Source organism: Sinocyclocheilus grahami, unplaced genomic scaffold (assembly GCF_001515645.1).
Source record: "Sinocyclocheilus grahami isolate Dianchi unplaced genomic scaffold, SAMN03320097.WGS_v1.1 scaffold1312.1, whole genome shotgun sequence".
Classification (NCBI taxonomy): Eukaryota; Metazoa; Chordata; class Actinopteri; order Cypriniformes; family Cyprinidae; genus Sinocyclocheilus; species Sinocyclocheilus grahami.
This window is the reverse complement of record NW_015506491.1, coordinates 73,645-91,677: the sequence shown is the minus strand read 5'-3', so window position 1 is coordinate 91,677 and position 18,033 is coordinate 73,645. Positions and strand designations below refer to the sequence as shown.

Below are 18,033 nucleotides of genomic sequence, written 5' to 3'. Positions count from 1 at the left end.
TCACATAGATTTTTTCTTTTGTTCATCTGTTAATTATTTAAGAGAAATTTCATATAGCCCTATTTATTTTATTCCTTTTATATCTACCTGGTCTCATGGCATAAATGTACCTGGGGGTACTTTTTAGCGAGACGCAAAATACGTACCAAAAAGTACATATCACTGCAGTTTCCAAAATAAATGAACACTAGAGGCAGTAAAACTCCAACACCTTTTATTCCTTTTCACACTAATTTACAGAGTTTCGATTAATAAAGCGTAATTTTCACACAATTACTTGAATATCATGTTATGACTTCAAAACAATATTAATATGCTAGGCGATTTGAAAACTGATGCTTTTTAACACTCGCGTCGCACATATCCAGCTTCATATCTATGGGTTTTCATAGACGGTAGGTTTGTTCGGTAGCTCACGGAGTACGGAGACGTACTTGAGAGGTGAAGAGCTCCCATGTAAGTAATGTACGGTTCGACAAATCAGTTCAAATCTGCATATAAGGAAATTGAAATGGCACGGTTGCATCAGCAAATTTGTTAACACTATCGGGTAGGTTTAGGGTTCGGTTTGGTTTAGGGCATATTTCCAACACGATGCAGCATTAACTTTTAGTGACAGTCCCCAGAAATTTGAATTCTGAACCTCCGAAATACATACTTGAAGAAACATAATAAAAACACAGCAATACGTACCTATATCAATGTAATAAAAACGTGCCAGGGTTGACGTATTGAACCCGTGTTTTAGCACCACTCAGTGGACATTTCTCTTTGAAACTGCGGCGAAACGTGCAGTAAGGTATGTAAAAACTGTGTTGCACAAAAAGTACACAGAGGTACGTATTTCTATGAGACCAGGTGTCACGATCTGTGCTGGGAGGAGCACGAAACGAGGAGACGTGGAGTACATAAACAGTCTTAACAATCCTTGGAAAGTTGGGAATTACACAACATCCAATGAGTAGAACTGACCAAGAAAGACTGAACAAACAGGAACTTAAATACAAGGGATAATTACTAAACACAGGTGTCAGGAATCATAATCAAACCAAACGAGGACAGGAACAGAAACGGGCAAAACACGACACAGAACAGTCCAGAATCCTGACACCAGGTTGTTTTATATAGTTGATTTCTGTTTTTCTCCGTTCACAGAAGTGCTGCAGGTGCATGATGCGACGATGTGTGAACCCTCAGGGCCTGTTTTTTATACTGCTATTTGCACATATAAAGCTAAAGCCCTGAAAGAAAAGAGAAAAATAAAAAAAAACTTGGTTGCAGGTCAGGAAAATAATCTAAATACACAAAATGCTGTAATTATACAATTCTCTGCAATTCTCTATGCTGCATGCAAATTAATTCAACAACTCAAAAACGTGCCTACACAAGCTGTGACCTGACGTAAGATTTGATCATAGCCACCGCTCGCGTCTACACTGATAAATTCCATGTTTTGTGTAGAAATGACCATACGCCCAATTTTCTGTCATACATTTGTTTCGTAAATGAGACTCAGTAAACCAGAGCTTTAATTGTGTTAATTAATGAGACATTAATATGTTTTTAAGATGCTAAAAAAACACAAATGTCAGGGCATGTCAAAACTTCTCCAGGGCCGCAAAACCTCCTCAGACCCCAGAGGGTTAGTGCATTGATGGGGTACATACAGAAAACATTGAAAGGCATGGGCAAACTTCATAAGGGAAATGTGGAGGTTGCGTGCAAGACTCGGAAAGGTCAGAAAAGACTCAAATCTCAAAATATAGACTTGTTGGTTAAGCAAGAGACACCGATGGGATACTCGGAATGCTTTTGCGTGACATCAGTCAGTTCTATCACTGACTTTTATTCATTTATTTATTTTTATTCATGTATCTAACCCTAACAAAGTGTTAACTTGGTTATACAAAATGTTCATGTTTTTTAATACCTTTTGACATTTACTGAATCACTGATTTCACTGATTCACTTTTCTCACTGATTCACACACACACACACATACTGTCTTTATGAGGATTTATTATATACGTTTATTCTGACATGTTACTTCACTGACAGAAGTTTAGCTGCAGTATTAATGTCATGAAGAGAACAGAAGAGATTTATTATTGGGAGATGTAAGGGTCTGTAGATGTGGCGGAGCCAAAGTGGTGTTCAGGGTGGCACTGGACACCCCTTTCTATAATTAGCATGAAATAGCCTAAACATTGATTGAACATCCGATCCATGTTGAAAGATACACTAAAACTTACTGAATGTATAGTGCCTCATGTAATCACTCAGCAGAAAATCCTCCAGTGTCCATAAACTAGCGAGAAAATGTAAAATCGAGAGAATTCTGCACAACATTTTTTTTATTATATATAAATTTCATTTCTAGGCAAGGCAAGTTTATTTATAAAGCACATTTCATACATAATGGTAATTCAAAGTGCGTTACATAAAAGGAAGTAAAATAGTCATAAAAATAATCACAACAATAAAACAAGGAATTTAAAAACTTTTAAAATGAATTTAAAACAGTTAAGAATTGAAAATGATTATACATAAAATACAGTGCAATCAGTTCGGATGTAGCACAGTGCTCATCAATAAATGCACAGCTAAGCAGATGAGTTTTGAGTCTGTATTTCAATGTGGCTGATGTTTTAGCACATCTGATCTCTTCTGAAAGCTGGTTTCAACTGCGGTCAACAAAATAGTTAAAAGCGGACTCCCCTTGTTTTGTGTGAACCCTTGGTATTTCTAACTGACTTGATCCTAATGATCTGAGTGGTTTATAATAAGTGAGCATATCATCTCGGGTTACGACTGTAACCCTTGTACCCCGAGAAAGGGAACTCACACTGCGTCGGTAACAACACTTTGGGGAATCCCCTCAGCGTAGCGCATCTGAAGCATGAATGAAACTATTCCAATCCTGATTGGAGTTGCGTCATGACGTAACATGTGATGGCATACACGGAAGCTACAAAGGGACGCCGGCACACAACAGAGTCAGCTTTTGCAAAGAAGCAAGCCGCTCCCAGGTATGGAGAGGTGTGGCAAAGAGACGCAGTGTCTCGTTCCCTTTCTCAGGGAACAAGGGTTAGAGTCATAACCCGAAACATTCCCCCTCGAGGGAACTCACACTGCATCGGTAACGACACTTTGGGGAACGGATACCCCCTATGCCACACCGAAACATGCCTGTCCTAGTGTGAAGCTGAACCAGGCACAGCCTAGGACGAGAGCACTTGTGCACCCGACGTGGAGGGAAGGTTCAGCCTATAAAACCTAATGAAAGTATGCGGGGTGGACCACCCAGCCGCATCGCAGATCTCCTGCAACGGGACTCCTGACAGGAGGGCCCTAGAGGACGCCATGCCTCTAATAGAGTGGGCCCTCAAGGCCACAGGTGAAGGCAAACTGCGCACCTGATAGGCCAAGGCAATAGCCTGAATAATCCAATTACTAATTGTCTGCCTGGAAGCAGGAAGTCCCTTCTTGGGTGATCCAAAGCACACCAACAACTGTTCTGACCTCCTCCAATGAGAGGACTTCTGAATAAAGATGTTCAATGCTCTGACAGGGCAGAGCAGATTAAGCCTCTCTTCTTTCGCCGTCACATGAGGCGGAGGATGGAAGGCCTGAAGAACCACCGGCCGTGCCACATTAGATGGCACTTTGGGCACATAGCCAGGCCTAGGGTGTAAAATGGCCTTAACTCCTCCAGGGGCAAACTCCAGGCAAGTCGGTGAGATAGCCAAGGCCTGGAGATCCCCCACTCTCTTGAGCGAAGTAATTGCTAGGAGAAAGACCATCTTAAAAGTCAGGTTCATTGCCGTAGCCGACTCGAGAGGTTCGAAGGGGGCAAGTGACAGCCCTTCAAGAACCACAGCCAGATCCCAAGTTGGGACTCTGGAACGAATCACAGGCCTCATCCTCCATGCACCACAGAGGAAACGCACGACCAGCTCGTGCCTTCCCAGAGGCCCAAAACCTAAAGGAGCGTGGAAAGCCGCAATGGCAGCCACGTACACCTTTAGTGTGGACGGGGTAAGACCAGCAGAGAAGCGATCTTGGAGGAACTCCAGCACTGAAGCCACTGGGCAGTTAACTGGGTCCAACCCACGCTCTCTACATCACGTGGAAAACACATTCCACTTTAGGCTGTACAATCTCTTGTGGAGAGTGCCCTGGAACTGAGAATGGTCTCGATCACTCCAGCCGACAAGCCAGCCTCCAGGTACTGAGCCCCCTCAGGGACCAGACCCACAGTTTCCACAGCTCTGACCGAGGGTGAAATATCGTGCCCCCTGCCTAAGACAGCAGGTCCCTCTTCAGAGGGATCTGCCACGGCTGGCCTGCCAGGAGTGACAAAATGTCTGAGAACCATACCCGGGCCGGCCAGAACGGGGCTACCAGCAATAGACTAACCCCTTCTTTCTGGACCCTCTCTAGAACTCCCGGGAGCAGAGCCATCGGGAGAAAAGCATACAGGCATAGCCTCGGCCACGTCTGTACCATGGCGTCCAACCTCAGCAGTGCTGGATGCGTGAGAGAAAACCACAGTGGACAGTGGGTCGTCACTCGAGACGTGAACAAATCCACTTCCACTGGGCCGAACCTCTTGCATATCGACTTTACCACCTCGGGGTGAAGTCTCCATTCTCCGGGCCTCAACCCCTGCCTCGACAGGACATCTGCTTCCTGATTCTGGACCCCAGGGACATACATCGCTCTGAGAGATGGCAGTTTCCCCTTGGACCACAGGAGGATCTGATGCGCCAGTCTGCACAGAGGGCACAACCTCAGACCCCCCCGATGGTTCAAATACGAGACCACCGACATATTGTCTGCTCGTATTAGGACATGGCTCTGAGGAGCTTTCTCCCAGATCTCAGCGGTCACCTTGTAGAACGCTACCATTTTCAGCCAATTTATGTGCCATGAGGAATGCTGGGCCTGCCACAGACCTCTTGCAAAGCGGCCGTCCATGACTTCGCCCCAACTCATAAGGGATGAGTGTTAACATTTTCTATGAAGCCCGTATTTATACTACTACTACTACTACTACTACTATTACTAATAATAATAACAATAATAAAAAAATTATCTCAAACAGCCATAAAATCAGATATCAGATCAGATGAATGTGTAATATTACATATTTGCTTTGAACTATTTTTATTGTAATATCAGTTTGATTATTTTGATGGTACCCTTTAAACAGCTGTTGATAAGTGACTCTGCAACTACATATCAACTAGCACTCATTAGAGTATTAGTATGTCTGCAACTGTAAATATTTGCTAACACTTTATTTTGATGATCAACCAACAGATAAACTGACTATAAGTGTCTTTGCAAGTACGTCAACTTATTCTACCATACTAGATTCTACCATTCTTGAGCATACTAATACTCTAATGAGAGTGAGTTGGCATGTAGTTGCAAAGTTGCTTATAGTCGACTGATTAAGGGGACCATCAAAATAAAATTTAACCATATAAAACATTGCATTTTTTTCAGTTGGAGTATAAAGCTCACATCAATTAATTAACATTAGCTCCACAGGAAACACTCAAATAACACTCAACATCTAGCCACTCACAAGCTGTAGTAAGATACTGTGCAGATCTTAAATAAACAATGTCAAGATATGATACAGTCCATTATTCTGTAAATTAAGTAGATTTAATATGGTGTTCATTGTGTTATAAATAATCATACTCTTAAATTTATAACCACAAATATGTAAGTATTATGATGTATTATAACTGTTGTTATGATTATTCATGAGTTGATATAACATATTATAAGTTTTTTTATAATGCATTATGCATTCATTATAATGCCTTAAGAATACCCTTATAATGTATTATAAATACGGGCTTCATAGGAAGTGTTACCGGATGAGTCTGTCGAAACGACTTTTCGGCGACATGACACTCCCAGTACTGGGCCTTGGGACAGAAACCAAGGATTCTTCCATATGGACAGGACACGAAGGCATCGGCGCGTGACCCGGATCATACGGAACGGATTCCCTCTTGAGGAAAACCCCTTGGTTTTCAACCACCACTGTAAGGGTCTCATGTACAGAAGGCCAAAAGGTATTATGTTGGATGCAGCTGCCATGAGACCCAGCAGCCTTTGGAACTGCTTTACAGTGATATCGTGGCCTAGCCTTATCCTGGAAACCATCGCCAGGATGGACTCGATACGAGTGGAAGACAATTGTGCCCACATCGCTGTCGAGTCCCATACCACCCCCAGGAACGTGGTTCTCTGGGTGGGCGACAACACGCTCTTTTTCGTGTTGAGTCTCAACCTCAAGCTCTGGATGTGGCCAAGGACGACAGCGAACCTCAGGAACTTCCTGTGAGAAGGAATGATGGAAACATGGAAGTATGCGTCCTTTAGATCTATCGTGAGAAACCAGTCCTCGGATCTGATCTGACTCACAATGGTGGGAATAGTGAGCATCTTGAACCTGAATCTCCTCAGAGAATGATTCAATTGCCACAAATCTAAAATTGGACGCAACCCCCCATCCTTCTTGGGAACTATGAAGTACCGGCTGTAGAACCCGGACTCCCTGTCTGGCGGAGGTACACATTCTATGGCCTCCTTTACCAACAGGGAGTGAACTTCCTGTTCCATCACCCGACCCTGCTCGGGGTGCACCACAGTCCAGACCATCCCACTGAACTTCGGGGGGCGGTAACCGAACTGCAGTCTGTACCCCCTTTCTACTGTACGCAGGACCCATGGAGAAATATTCAGAAGGCATCGCCATTCACTGATATAATCTACTAAGGGAATCAGCCTCTGAAGGCTGACCTCGGGTGCTCTTCGAGTATCGTTTACGATCCCCTTAAGCGGAATACCGGCAGGAAAACATCAAAAATGATTTTCTGTGTGCGAACGCTATTGCTGCCAGGCCACAAGCCTTTGGGGTGGACATTGCAGCGTGCTTTCGCCGGAAATTGATATGGCCCGAAGCGTACTGAACGGTGGGATTCCAACATTGATTTCCTGAGGGTTCCGAGGTGGAAACGACCTCGATTGCTCCATCCCGGGAGGGCAACCCTCAGAGGCCCTGTGAAAGCTAGGACCTCTATCCTGAAGCTTTTCTCGCCTTAAGGACGGTCCGCAAATCGACCTTCGGCTCAGCAGGCTTCGGGCAAGAGTGTCGCCTCTGTTGCCAAGATCCCTGAGGAGGGGCTCTAGAAGCGACACTCTCCTTTTGTACCTGCTGGTACGAGGAGCTTGGTGACAGCTGGGGTTGCCCACTCGAAGCAGCTTTCTTAGATTTAGAGCGGCGAGGGAGGTACTGCTTAAAAGCCGCAGACTGCTTTTTCGCCTCCTGAAACCTGTCGATGACCATATTGACTGCGTCGCCAAACAGGCCAGAAGGCGATATCGGGGCATCTAGGAGGAAGGCCCTGTCCCTTTCCTTTATCCCAGGTAAGTTTAGCCACAGATGTCTCTCCGTGGCTACCATAGCTGCCATGGAGCGGCCGATGGCATGGGCCGTCTCCTTGGTAACACAGAGAAACAAATCTGTGACTCTACGCAGCTCTGCTAAATCATCCGGAGTTGGTCCCTCACCCTCATCTAAATCTTTTAAAATAACAGCCTGGTATGCCTGCATAAGCGCTATTGTATGCAGGCATGCACCAGCGCGACCTGCCGCCATATAAGCCCTGCCCGCCAATAATGATGTATCACGACAAGGTTTGGTGTGCAGTACCGGGGCTTTGAGGAACGAAGCAACGTCAGGGGAGAGGTAGCTGGCTAAAGCCTCTTCCACCCGAGGCATCATCCCATAACCGTACTCACGTGCTCCTAAAATGTTATTATAATCTAACAGGAGGCTTAGACGGTCGTGCGGTTTATTTCATGACTTAAACAACTCATTGTCAACACATTGAGTCAACGCATCAACAAGCTCCTCATTTGCGTGTGAATACAGTGGCGAGCTATCTGCACTTTCACCCGCCTCGATGCTGAGCAAGTCTAATTCCTCAGAATCAGACAGCTCCAACATCGGGTTCTCCTCCCGTGTGGAAGAAGCCGTGGAGTGGGCTTCCGTACAGGGAGTGAGAACATCGTAACTGTCAGACAAGGACTGCGAATGTGCCGCAGCAGTCTCGAGCCCTCCTGACAGATCCATCTGCGAGCCCTACAATCTTAAGCTGCTGCGCTGCCTCGGCGGACATGGGACCCGAACCGCGGGGCGTGCAAGCTTGGCCAGCCTCATCAAACACAGCCAGGCAGGAGCTCCCAAACATCTAACTCACAGCTAATGTGTGTCCCCACCTGTTAAAAACCTCGGGCAGGGATGCACACACTGCTTAAACTGTCCACTCGCCATGATAATATATATATTGCTTGTGACAAACAACACCAAATAAGACACACAATGACACAGAGAGCTTGCTGAAGAGCAAAAAGCTGACTGTTGTGTGTCGGCATCCCTTTGTAGCTTCCGTGTATGCCGTCACATGTTACGTCATGACGTAATACCAATCAGGATTAGAATAGTTTCATTCATGCTTCAGATGCGCTACGCTGAGGGGATTCCCCAAAGTGTCGTTACCGACGCAGTGTGAGTTCCCTCGAGGGGGAACTGCAATAAATTTAGGTCCTAGATTATTTATTTCTAAATAAATCTCCCACCTTACTCAAACGTTTTCATGCCGAAATTTTAAATCCAGCATCATGTGTCCCTGGTGTTAAGTTAGTTACTCCAAATAGGGGTATCAATTGTTACTTTTAACCTTAACAGTAGGGCTCCCTGTATAGTTTCGATTAGACAAATTGAGAAAAAATAACATGTACTTAATCGCAAGCTTGTTAATTATTCCTAAATAATTCTCACTCCAAGCTGAACTCAAAAGTTGGAAGCCCTGTTTGAAGTAAGTTGAAGTTTTAGGTTACTGAACAACATTTACCAAATTCATTGTAGCCTATATGTTAATGTTTGATCTTTTGCTCTAACCACTGGTTAATGAGATGAAATAAGAGAATGATAGAAATAAGAGAAATAAGTTCCAATAGACTAACATTTGAAGTTACGGTATGTTTAACTAATGTGGAGTAATGTGAAGTAATCAGTAATCATATGATTTTTTTTCATGCCAGGTTGGATTTATACACTGATTTTCTGTTATGGTCTATGGACCCCCTTGATTAGCCATTGCCACCCCATGTATAAAACTCTAGCTCCGCCATTGGTCTGTAGTACTTACCATTGGAAAGAGCGTAATGGCTAATTTGGATCATGTGAGACACCTCAGCCAGTCACATACAATGGGCTCTGGTCTCCATCCCTGCATACTGCCAAAGGAGACTTTGGAGACTATAACATCTCGCTGTTACTGATTTATCATGGGCATAATCTCTTTAAAATCTATTCTGTATATACAGTTTCACTGATCCATAAACCCTAAACCCAGGATAGAGCAGCTGAGTGAATGTGGTCTGGACTGTGTGGATGAGGCTCATTGTGTCAGAGACGCTGTAGAAGGACAGAGTTCCTGCACTGTGATCCACAAACACTCCTATTCTCCTGCTGAAGGACTTCACAGGGAGATCAGTCTGCATGTTATTATGCCAGAATGTGCATCTGGAGGAACAGCAGGACAAACTCCAGGACTCATCTTTACCTCCAAACCAAGACTGATTACCCCATCCCTTCCTGCTGATGCTCTTATATGACACTGATATACACACACGTCCACTCCACTCAATCTCCCAGTAACAGCGTCCACACACACTCTCTCTACACAACACTTGCTCCCAATAATCAAATCTGTCTGGATGATCAGGATACACCTGATACTCTTCCACACATGTTACCTCTCTGTTCACCTCAGACAAAATGAGACGCTTGTTTGCTGTGTTTGGATCCAGTGTGAGAAAACAGGCATCTGAACACAAGAACAGAGACATTTAGAACACAACAACAATCACTACAGCTGTGTGTGTGTGTACTTCTTTAACCAAATGTCCCCACAAAGGCAGTAAATTATGAAAGTTTTGACATTGTGAGGCCATTTTGTTGGGCTCCACAAGGATAAATCAGTTTATAAGTCATACTAAATGATGGTTTTGTTGTTGTTAATGAAAATGTAAATGTACTGTAAACATGCAGAAAGTTTTCTGTGATGGTTATGTTTAGGGTTGGTGTTTGGGTAGGAAATAAAAATGATGATTAGTTCAGTATAAAAACCATTACACCTATGGAAAGTCACCGTAACTACATTAAAAAAGTTTGACTGTGTGTGAGTGTGTAGACGCACATTTCTGTAGTCCTGTTATAATCCTGGACTCTCCTCCATGATCCACACTATGAAACACAGGGTCAAATTCAGTCAGTAAACACACACATACATCAGTGCTTTAAACATTCTAGTAAAGTGCTAGAATATGCTAGAATAACACTTGCAGCAGGCTTGCCAACTTGCACAGACAACAAGACAACACAAAATAAATCACTAAATCTGCTCACATGATTTTCCAAATGGTCTTGTATAACTTGTCATTTAAAGGAGTCATATGATCCTTATTTTGTGCATTGGGTGTAATAGAGTATGTTATCATGCTTTAATGTTTAAAACACATTATTTTTCACATACTGTACATTATTGTAGCTCCTCTATGCCCAGTCCTCCTGAAATGTGCAGTGTGCTCTGATTGGCCAGCTGATCCAGTTGTGATTGGCTGAACATCTGAGGGATGTGTAACATGTAGTGCATCTATGTTTGATGTATTTATGCTGGCAGTTATAAGTGGATAACAGAGGATACTATGTTTGTAAATGTTTGTAAACGATCGTAAGCGCAAGATTGTCCTAGCAAAGTTGGAATCGCCCCATTTTTTAGAAACCGCATTTATGCACAGCCAGCTATACTCTTCCAAGTTCAGGAAACTGTCCTACATAAAATGCGCTGCACAAACTCAAACATTTGGGTTGTACTGTTCTGGAACAGTGTTGTAAATAAATCTTAACCACTGACTCCTAATTGCATCCACTTTCAGAATTGTGATTTTGAAAAAGTGATTTTGCTTTTGCATAGAAACACACCGCTTCTTCTCAACATGGCGGCACCAACACTACTGTGATACCTGAAATTCGCCTTCTTTCTTTGCAAATACATTTGGGCGGCATTATTCAAATATTTTTGCATAGTGACGTAGATATGTGAGGGAGAATTCAATTGAGGGGTTTTCGGCAGGTCTCGGTCAAAAATGCTTTTGTGGGAGACTGAGCTTTGTAACTTTGCAGATCTTATACATGGGCAAACAGTTACATACCACACCAAAGAGAAAAAAGAAAATGCATCATATGACCCCTTTAACATAGAAACTGAACTGGTCTAAAGTACAGGGATTCTGCACCAATATTTAATTCCTGCACTTTGCAAGAGCTTGAAGAAACACTAGCGGTGAGATGCGAAATGAACACCTGCTTCAAATGTGTCAAATGCAGGTAAATGTTCAATAAAAATGAGTACGAAACACACACATCCAGCTTTTTTGTCTTCATGAAACCGTTTGTATGTGTGTCTGTAAGGAGTGGGGGAAAAAGAAGAAAAATCATGGTAGTCGGCTCTTGAGGGAACTGACGGCCCTCATTGTAAACGATTCACTTTGAGGTTGCTCTGTTTACGCTTGGCTCTCTTTTCCCATAATAAGAGACTATATATGAATAGTATACTACTATTATTTTTTATTACCTGTAACTTCATTCATTATTTTCTCTTCATATATAAATGTAAATGTCACAATTCCAGCCTTACAAAGCAATGATGCCAATCATCCCTTTGTGCCACCTGGTGGGGATTTTGCAAACAAATTTCATGCGACTGGGTACACGTGGTGGCATTTTGGTTGACTACCTACTGTGAGCGCGCACACACACACACACACACACACACACACACACACACACAGACACTGAGAAGTTCAAACAATAAAATCTAAAAACTCCTCCAGCTCAACATACTTGAGTTTGTCCAGTGAGCAGTTTGGATCCTCCAGTTTTTCAGAGAGCAGCTTGACTCCTGAATCTCCTGGGTGATTGTAGCTCAGATCCAGCTCTCTCAGGTGTGAGGGGTTTGAACTCAGAGCTGAAGACACATAACCACAGCCTTCCTCTGTCACCATACAGCCAGACAACCTACAAACACAACAACAGTTAGTTTGGCCGTGAGACATCACTATGTCTGTTTTATGCATGAGGTTAGATTACAGCGGAGAACTCAAATCTCATGAAAGAGCTTCCACGCTGTCAGTTCACCTCTGTTAACATGACCATAACAGTATTTAATATGTAACAAAATGTGGAGCATGCATGAGAGAGCAGTTTCTGTTCTGAATGCCGCGATGAGTTTAACTACACTCCTTGCACCAATCATAGTTCATAGCTCATAAGTGACTCTGCCTTTATTCTTTCTATTTTAAACATATTTTAACTATTTCCCCACCACTGATGAGATATCTTGTCAATTAAGAGACAACGCTTCCCCGACGAGTTAGAACACTCATGTTTTGACCATTTTAAATCTGCTCGGGACGAAGTAGTCAGTGAGGGAGATGCCTTTACAGACACAGGAACTTCTAGTTGTGTCGTGGATAGAGCGATAACCCATCGATCTGGATATGCATGTATGTGTGTGCATGATCTATATACAGTGGGGAAAAAAAAGTATTTAGTCAGCCACCAATTGTGCAAGTTCTCCCACTTAAAAAGATGAGAGAGGCCTGTAATTTTCATCATAGGTATACCTCAACTATGAGAGACAAATATATATATATATATATATATATATATATGTGTGTGTGTGTGTGTGTGTGTTTGTTTGTCCTGTTTATTGAATGCTATTTAAATTATTCATATAATGATTTACAGGTGAAATAATATGACATCTGGATGTATTTTGCTTGAAAATGCACTACTTTGATAAAAAAAATTTTTTATTTTTCTCAGTTTTTTGTCCAAAATGTTGTATTTGTGATGAAACCTATATGTATTCAAGTGGTGATAAAACATGAACATAGAATAAAAAAAGTTTTTTTTAGTTTTTTTTAAGCAGAGGCTCGGTTCTTTATTTTGATATATAATATGTTCATATTTTCATAGCAGAAAATATTCTGAGGGCCGTCAAATTTAGATGAAAATCATCACAAATGCTGGCGGTGGCTGGTAACTTTTTTTTTTTTTTTTAAACGCTAGCGGGGAAAGAGTTAATATTAATTTGTCTGTATAATGAGTGTGTTGTAGGTCTGTGTTTTATTGGTTGTTTTCTCCCCTCTTCCCACCCTCTACACTCCCACTTTCCCACAGCTTTACACGCCCATTTCTGGAGTCTTTTTCAGATCTAAGATGTGAAAGACCAGTGCTGAAACAGGTGGGTTCATGACACTTTAAGCCATTTTTAATTTCTCTCACCATGTCATGTTCCTTCTGGATCATTCTATAGAAACCTCCATTCTTCTGCCTCCAGGGTTTACATAAAGCTTATACTTAAAACAGACTGTATAGTCACAAGTGAGTTACGTATTTGTATTATATGTAATGTTATTTGAGCATTTATTAGGTATTATTTAGTTTTAAACAATTATATGAAATTCCAAGTATCATAAAACTGATTGTCATGTCTGAAGACCCAAGGGCATATTTTGAATTTAAAAATGATGTTATACCTCATGTTAAAAATGGCACCATCACATGTATGCTGTACATAATATAAAAAAACTACAATGACACTCAAACATGATCAATATGACGGAAATGGCTTTTTACGGGTGTTACTGCTTAAACAACTCTTACATACGACTTCCTGTAGATCCATCAAGAAAGAAAACAGCTGCTGTATCCCAATTCTCCTCCTTACACTACACTCTAAAACAGTGGTTTTCAAACCTGTTCTGGAGCATGCTCAGCAACGCACATTTTGTATGTCTCCCTTATCTAACACACTCACTTTAAGCTTTGCGGTCTCTACTAATGAGCTGTTGAGTTGAATCAGGTGTGTTAGATAAGGGAGACATACAAAATGTGCGGTGCTGAGCATGCTCCAGAACAGGTTTGAAAACCACTGACCTAAAATTGTTCTCTTTTCGTAAAGAAAAACTAGATACATTTAAGGAGGAGACAAACTTTGGTACAAACTATTGTACAATGTCTCAAAATTGTGATCTGTTGCATGATTACGTGTCACTGTAAACCAGACTGTCAGTCATCTTTTTATAGTCACCATTTTATAAACATTCCACATTTACTCAGTTGATTTAACACATTTCTCCAAACTCAGGTTACTGGTCTCAAAACAGTTTACAAGAACACTTTATAATAGTCCTAAACAGATTTTAAGTTTTCATTCATTTCCTACAAATTTCAAATCATGCAAATAATTTTCTCAAAACACTGTGAATAAAACTCTTAAATGTTTTCAGAATAGTTAATACAAACAATACTTTAAGATATCTGAAAAAGCAATTATACGAAATTACAGAAATTACTTTTATTTAGCAAGGATGCTTTAAACTGATGATAAAGACATTTATAATGTTACAAAAGATTCTATTTCAGATGAATGCTGTTCTTCTGAACTTTCTATTCATCCAAGAAACCTGAAAAAACCTACTCAGCTGTTTTCAACATCATAATAATAATACATGTTTTTTGAGCAGCAAATCAATATATTACAATGATTTCTGAAGGAAATGTGACTGGAGTAATGATGCTAAAATGCTCAAAAAAATTCAGCTTTGAAATCTCAGGAATAAATTAAATTTTAAAATATATTTAGTTTTTGCTGTACTTTGAATCAAATAAATGCAGGCTTGGTGAGCAGAAGAGACTTCTTTATAAAAACATTAAAAATCTTACTGTTCAACTTTTGACTAGCCGTGTATATGATTCAGATGATGGGATTAAGAGTTATATTTGTATGGGTACTAGCTCATGTGAGAGTAAAACGAGATAGGAGTGCAAATAAATATACATAGTAAAGAGATGTAGAAAAAATGTGAAATATAGGAAGACTGAATCACAGAGTATAATTAAACAACAAATGAGGAGCAGAACCAATAGGAGGAGGATAGAACTAGTAGGTGGATTTATGGCATTCAAAGAAACATATAGTTAAGGTAGAGGGACAAGAATAAATAGAAGAGAAGAGACCTTAATCTTTAGATTTAGTCATTGATTGTGATGCTGCTGCTCTTGATTCAGAATAACCTCTAGACTTTAATGAATTGTTAATTTAGGGGGTTGTGGAGGGAGACCTCGTTCTACTGCAAAGGTTGTGGCGTCCCCTTACATCCTGAGAAATGTTACTCTGTGTACCACTCAAAAGCTAATTACAGTGCCTAAATTTAATTTATTTTACATTTATTTTTTATTATTCTTGAAGGTTGTATATATGAAGGAAACGACATCTGAATGTATTCTGCTTGAAAATGCACTCCTTTAATAAAAAAGTTTTTTTTTTCTCTCAGCCTTTTGTCTAGAATGTTGGTGATAAAATAAGAACAAATGAAGATAAAATAAAATGTTTGTTTGTTTTTAAAACAGAGGCCCAGTTCTTTATTTTGATATATAGTGTTTTCATATAATTACAGAAAATATTCTGTGGGTCATCAAATTTTAGCGAAAATCGTCAAAAACCCTGGGGGGGGGGGATGGCAATTTAAAAAAAAAAAACGTTGGTGGGGAAAGAGTTAATAGTACACTGCACAGAATAAGTGTGACAACTATTCAGTGAAATAGCAATAACTGAAAGTTAACAGTAAAGGAATAACTGTTTCAGGCCATTTTACCGTTATAATCTTGATGCAATCCACTTAAAAAAAATAATAATAATAACATCCCTGCAATGTTGTTTTTTTTGTCATCTGCTCCGGCATTCCACTTAGAACAGATTATACATTTTTTGACAATTTGTAACGGTCATTTATTGTAATAGATTTTGTTAGTTGTTTTATGGAAAACCATTTACCTCAGTGTCTCCAGCTGACAGTTTGGGCTCTTCAGTCCATCAGAAAGCAGCTTCACTCCTGAATCCTGCAGGTCATTGTTACTCAGGTCCAGCTCTCTCAGGACAGAGTTTGAGGATTGTAAAACTGATGACAAACTGTCACAAGAGTGAGCAGTGAGATTACATAAGGACAATCTGAACAAGAAAAAACACAAAGTAAATGGATACAGATTAAATCTTAGTATAATTTTTAGCAACAAATAAAAACCCAGTGAAGTATCTGAACTCAAACCTCAGTGTCTCCAGCTGACAGTTTGGACTCCTCAGTCCATCAGAAAGCAGCTTCACTCCTGAATCCTGCAGGTCATTGTTACTCAGATCCAGCTCTCTCAGGACAGAGTTTGATGACTGAAGAGCTGAAGACAAACTCTCACAAGACTGAGCAGTGAGATTACACCCACATAGCCTGTGTATAGAATAAAATAAACAGCAAAATTTATGTGTTTATCAGGTTTACTCTTCAGTGCACCACAGCAAAATTGCTGTTGTTAAATTAACACTGTGTTCATGTGTCCACACTACAGAGTGCTAAAAGTAACACGGCAGCCGTGTTGCAGTTAATGAAATTCTGTCATGACAACTCTCGTAGTGTTTAGCATGCTAATATACATGACAATATTAATGTGTTTGGACTTGCTGGAATAGATCTGCTATGCTGCTACTGCCAATACATCCACAAACATGCTGCTGTGAGCATGAAAAAAATACTGCTACTGCACATTTAGATTACCAGTGTGGTCTGCAATTTTCTTCCAGTACAACTGAATTTTGTGACAAGACCAGATACAATGAATATAATTACCAAGTGATGTTTTGCATTAAGCGCAATAAGGGGAAAGTTTTGGGTTCATCTTATTATGGTTTATTAATAAGGGTGAATGGTATATTAATAAACCATATAATTCATAATAATGAGCCTTTAATTGTTTATAGCCTATTATCACATTCGTTGGCAGGATACAAAGCACACAACGAAGGTTTATTCCAAATACACAGTTTTTAATAATAATACTCAGGAGAACAAACAGAAAATCCAAACAGGTAAGGCTAGGCAATCCAACGAAGTGTAAATCAATGCAACAGAGACAAAAGTAATAACATTAATAACCAGCAACTCAGAGAACTAAAGGAATGGAATTTATACAAACGGAAGAGAGGAACTAATGACTAAATTAACTAGACACAGGTGAACTAACTAAGGCAATTAAGGGGAAACAGAAACTAGGTCAATGAACACAACAGGCAACCAAAGTAAAAACAGGTTGATGATGTGTGCAAAAATGAAAAGGGTAAGGAGACTGCGGTGAGATGGTGACAAGGGATGGCAAATGGGCTGGCAGATAATTCTGTTGGAGGTTCAGGAGGAGGACGGACCACCAGGAGGTGGACGACAGACAGAGCCCAGGGTGGAGATGAAGGAGGGAGGAGCCCATAATGGAATCAGGAGGAACCACGGCGGATCGGATGGAGGGAGGAGCCAGGGTGGCGAAGATCGAGGGAAGAGCCAGGGAGAAGACAAGAGGGAATTGGAGCAGGAGGAGCCAGGCAGGACTCAGGCCGCAGCCATGAAGGCAACCCACAGTGAAGCCGACGGAGGGAGGAACCATTGTGGAGGAAGGGCTGACAACTCCAGGGGGTCGACCGACGGCGGCGGAGCAGGTGGTGGTGGATCCCGAGGTGGAGAGCCAATGAGCCAGGGAGGATCTGGAGGGCCAAGGCGGAGCCGGAGCGACAGAGGACCAAGGTGGAGCCGGAGGGAAGGAGGAGCCTGACAGAGCCGGGCACACCCGGAGGAGTGGAGTACTGAGGCGGCGAATAGTCGAATACTGACCAAGGTGGAGCCGGAAGGACGAGGGAGCTGGTGAACTGTCATGCCACGGTGGAGATGAGGGAGCTAGGAGCCATGCTGGAGCCACTGGGTCGATGGGCCGAGGCGGACTCCAGGACTCAGAGGCTGGAGGCGGAGACAAGGAATCCACCGCACAGATGGTGG

General features: G+C 41.6%; 1 protein-coding gene across 1 annotated transcript in view; it reads right to left on the bottom strand.

The window, feature by feature from the left end:
* Window positions 1–18,033, bottom strand: part of LOC107569100 (NACHT, LRR and PYD domains-containing protein 12-like) — a 319,086-nt gene that overhangs the window by 288,153 nt on the left and 12,900 nt on the right. The window contains exon 6 of the mRNA XM_016255095.1: window positions 12,002–12,175. Coding sequence (XP_016110581.1) covers window positions 12,002–12,175 — 174 coding nt within the window. The remainder of the gene's footprint in view (window positions 1–12,001; window positions 12,176–18,033) is intronic.